The sequence below is a fragment of the Chaetura pelagica genome, unplaced genomic scaffold (genome assembly GCF_000747805.2).
Source record: "Chaetura pelagica isolate M959 unplaced genomic scaffold, ChaPel_1.0 scaffold17, whole genome shotgun sequence".
Classification (NCBI taxonomy): Eukaryota; Metazoa; Chordata; class Aves; order Apodiformes; family Apodidae; genus Chaetura; species Chaetura pelagica.
Window position 1 is genome coordinate 12,217,113 of NW_009970726.1, and position 4,548 is coordinate 12,221,660.

Genomic DNA, 4,548 nt, shown 5'->3' on the forward strand with positions numbered 1-4,548 from the left:
GCCGGGTTCTGCCCAGTGTCCCTCCATCCCGCTGCGCAGTGTCCCCATCAGTCCTGCCCGCCCGGCCGGGGCTTCTCCAGGGGTGCGGAGCCCCCCTCTTAGTGATCCCGTCCGTGCAGGGGTGGGAAATGAAAGGAAAAGGGGAAAAAAAATATATATAAAAATTTTAAAGGGGGAGCGGGGAACTCCCTGTCAGCTGCAGCACTTTTGGACAGCATTTATTTGGGTAATTACTTTTTTTTCTTGCCCAGCCTTCCCACGAGCGCTGCGCCGCAGCCACACACACCCTTCTCCTCCCCCCGTGGGATTTGCTGCTTTTCCCATCCAAAGAGCATGTTCAACACAAACACTCGTGGCCGTCTCCAGCCGCCCTGCTGGCTGCACGCCTTACTCGCGATCGCTAATCTCGGAGTGGGAGCCAGCCAGGAAAATAAATAAGGAACGTGGTCCCCTGCCTTCTGCAGCGGTAGCCGCTAGGAAATTCCCAGATAGGGATACACATACAGATAATTTTTTCCCCTCCCCTGTGCTTACAACGCCACACGCTGTCTCAACCCGGGAACAGCTCGCAAGAAATCCCAGACTAGTCGAGTTCTTTTCCTTGACACTTTTTTGGGGGAGCAAAAGGGCTGGCAAGTGCCAGCCACATTCCCCCACCCCCCTGTGTTTCTCCACCGGGCTGCAAAGGCAGCTAAAGTGTTGTTCATCATTGCCCCCTAGCCCAGCAGCCCGCTGGAAGTGTCAAGAAGCACTTGCTTGCAAAAAGAAAATAATGGGCTTCCTTTAAATATAGCTGTTTGCTTCAAAACCAGCAGCCCCACGGCAGGGGATGGCCTTGCCATGCCTGTCTGCAAGAGGGTCTCACCCCCCCCCACCCCAGCCCCAAGCTTCCCAGGGGTTGAGCCCAGGGCGATCGCTAATCTCGGAGTGGGAGCCAGCCAGGAAAATAAATAAGGAACGTGGTCCCCTGCCTTCTGCAGCGGTAGCCGCTAGGAAATTCCCAGATAGGGATACACATACAGATAATTTTTTCCCCTCCCCTGTGCTTACAACGCCACACGCTGTCTCAACCCGGGAACAGCTCGCAAGAAATCCCAGACTAGTCGAGTTCTTTTCCTTGACACTTTTTTGGGGGAGCAAAAGGGCTGGCAAGTGCCAGCCACATTCCCCCACCCCCCTGTGTTTCTCCACCGGGCTGCAAAGGCAGCTAAAGTGTTGTTCATCATTGCCCCCTAGCCCAGCAGCCCGCTGGAAGTGTCAAGAAGCACTTGCTTGCAAAAAGAAAATAATGGGCTTCCTTTAAATATAGCTGTTTGCTTCAAAACCAGCAGCCCCACGGCAGGGGATGGCCTTGCCATGCCTGTCTGCAAGAGGGGCTACCCCCCCCCACCCCAGCCCCAAGCTCCCCAGGGGCTGAGCCGAGGTGGGTCCATGTGGGCTTTGTCCTGAGAGCCCACTCCTGCTTTTGTTCACCTCCCTGGTCCTTGCCAGCCCAAAGGAGGCCCTGCAAAGCTGTCAGCTGTGTGGGGATATGAAACATCCCTTTCAAGAGCCAAGATGGGCTTTACAGAGCGAGGTGTCTGATTGTGGCATGCAATGACCTTAGGCCAAGAGCACCCCCTAATCCACCCCCACGGGTATTTCATAAGAGAGGAGTAACCCCAAGCTGCTCATTGAGATTCGGCACACACGAACTGTGGGGCAGTAGTTGGAGGGTGTCAGGCAGGGTCGTGTGACTGTACCAGGCGGGCTGTAAGGGAGCAGGCTGGAATTCCATCCGCTCAGCCTGATTTCAAACTGTCCAAACCTCGTTTCATGACAGAGCATCTTATGAGAAGATTAAACCCCATAATGCCAGGCAGGAAGATTCTTTATCTAGATCTCTGTTTGCAAAAAGTATGATCCCAGAGACTGGAATGCAAAGAAGAGTTCCCCCAAGGCCTGAATTATTGTAACCAGGACAGAGGAGGGAGAGGCAGGGGTGGTAAAAGGGACATTGATAATGCGCTACAGCAAGTATTTAGAGCAAGCTTCTACATTTAAAATTCAAATACAGATCTTGAGTGCCTTGGAAAAGTGGCTCTGCTGTGCAAATAGTGCTTGGAAGGTCCTGGGTTTTTTGGAGAGTATGTGTGTGAATTGGCACATAGGGTTTCTGCACCTGAACAAATAGGGAGAGGGAGAAAAGGGGGGGAAGAAGCTGGGAAAAAAATGGAAGTGTCCTCTCTTCCAAGAGTGTCTGCATTTATTACATGAATCAGAATGACAATGCTGATCCTTTATTGGATTTTAATTAGAGAACCCAAACAAGCACTGCTCAAAGAAGCAGATTTTCACACCTCTGCCAATTCACTGGCATGTTTGTAGAGCTGCTACACTACTAGATCTATTCATCAAGTCCCTGAATATGCAAACAAAGCTCAAGCCAGACCTTTACCACCAGCTTGTAGGAAGGTGTAGCTTGCTAGCAGAGGGCTCCACATAAAGCACATAGCTTGTTTGTTGCCATGTCCTCCTTGAAGAGGCCTTAGAGATCTTGCTGCTTCATTTCTGAAGGAGAAGTGATAAAGTCGTTAGCAAATCAATAACGGTCTAATTTTCACCCTTCCTGTCCTTCCTGAGAGAGTCATTAGGAGACACTCCAAAGGCTTATTTAAATCATAAGAGCTTCAGTACCAGCCACAGAGGCAGAATATAAAATCTGACCACCTTTAGCAGATAAACCACCAGGACTCTAAACTGCTGTAGAGAGTAACCGGGAGAAACCAGGCGAGGGTGAGAGAGGAACAAGGAATGTCAACACATAGCAAAGACACTTGCTAGCATGACATACCATGGGCTACAGCCCAATACATGAAAAAACAGAGCTTTTAGAAATCCCTTGGCTAAGTCAGAGTCCAGCCTGGAGCAGGACAGAAGTCCTCTCCCACTGCTTTGCACGTGGCTCTGCTTCCAGAAAGGGATTTGCAGGAGACACCAGAAATCTCATTGTTCTTTCTGCTTTCTCTAAACCTGAGATTATTTCTCTCAGGAGCACTGTAAAGCAGCAGCAGTGGCAACAGCATTTAGTAGCTGAACTCTGAGTAATTCTGAAAGCTGGAGGAGAAGACAGGATGTGTTTGGGTCTGGAGCAGGCGTGGGACTGCCTGGGGACCACTAGTCCTAGGACAGGGAACCGCATCCTTCTTCCAGCAAAGGAGGTGCTTTTTTATTTTGTGAAAAGAGGAGTGAACCAGAAAAGTGGAGGTGCCAGGCAGGGATGTTATAAGGGATGACACATGCCCCAGCAGGCACCATGGCAAGCAGGGGGGCAGTGAGGGCTTGGGGGGCAACACAGGGCGATGGAAGGGGTCTTGGGAAATGTGGGTTGTTGTTTTCTAATGAGGTGATGTGCAAATTGGTGTGGTCCTTGGGGCAAAGTCCCCTCATGCTCACTGCTGTTTGCTGCCCTAGGTGGGCATTGTGAGCATGGACACTTACCTGGAGGAGGGGAAACCTTATTCCAGCATTATCGCTCAGCTTTGAAAACCTGCTAATTATCCAACATCAGGTGTCAGGCCCAGGGCAAACGGTATCCAAGTGGGAAGTTCTTCTAGAATAGATTTGTTCTGGAACAGCTTTTTCAAGGCAAATATTTTGGCCCATCTCCTGAACAAGAAAAAGGGTCCTTCTAACTCCTAACCCAAAAGGAGATGCACCAACTCAAGTCTGGCAGGAATCATAGAATCATAGAATGGCTAGGGCTGGAAGGGACCTCAGAGATCATCTAGTTCCAACCCCTCTGCATGGGCAGGGACACCTCCTACCAGACTAGGCTGCTCAAGGCCCCATCCAACCTGGCCTTGAACACCTCCAGGGAGGAAGCTTCCACAGCGTCCCTGGGCAACCTGTTCCAGTATCTCACCACCCTCACAGGAAAGAATTTTTTCCTAATGTCCAACCTGAATCTTCCCTTTTTAAGCTTCAAACCACTGCACCTTGTCCTCTCACTACACACCTGTGTAAAAAGCCCTACCCCAGCTTTCTTGTAGGCCTTCTTCAGATATTGGAAAGTTGCTATAAGATCACCACGGACCCTCCTCTTCTCCAGGCTGAGCAACCCCAACTTCCTCAGCTTATAAAGGGGAAGGGAATTCTCATTCAATCCGTTGAAAGCAAATGGGCCAAGGTGGTAGATGAGGATAGAGGAACTTTGATGAGGAGCAAGGCCACATCCTGCACTCTTGGGTGGGCTGGGTTGGCTGGGGAAGTGGTGCCTGCCCCCGTGACCCTATGTCCCCATACCCCAGCCCAGCGGGTGCTCCCTCTAACCCAACTGTGCCTCTCTCTCCTTGCACAGAAAACTCGGTGGCGGCCAAATCAGGGGGTTGTTTCCCCGGCTCGGCCACAGTGCACCTGGAGCAAGGAGGCACCAAGCTGGTGAAGGACCTGAGTCCCGGGGACCGGGTGCTGGTGGCTGACGCGGAGGGCCGGCTGCTCTACAGCGACTTCCTCGCCTTCCTCGACCGGGAGGACGATTCCCAGAAGCTCTTCTATGTCATCGAGACC

General features: G+C 51.5%; 1 protein-coding gene across 1 annotated transcript in view; it reads left to right on the forward strand.

Annotated features, from left to right (window-relative positions):
• Positions 1 to 4,548, forward strand: part of SHH (sonic hedgehog) — a 14,223-nt gene that overhangs the window by 7,713 nt on the left and 1,962 nt on the right. The window contains exon 3 of the mRNA XM_010007055.1: positions 4,340 to 4,546. Within this exon, the coding sequence (XP_010005357.1) occupies positions 4,340 to 4,546 (207 nt within the window). The remainder of the gene's footprint in view (positions 1 to 4,339; positions 4,547 to 4,548) is intronic.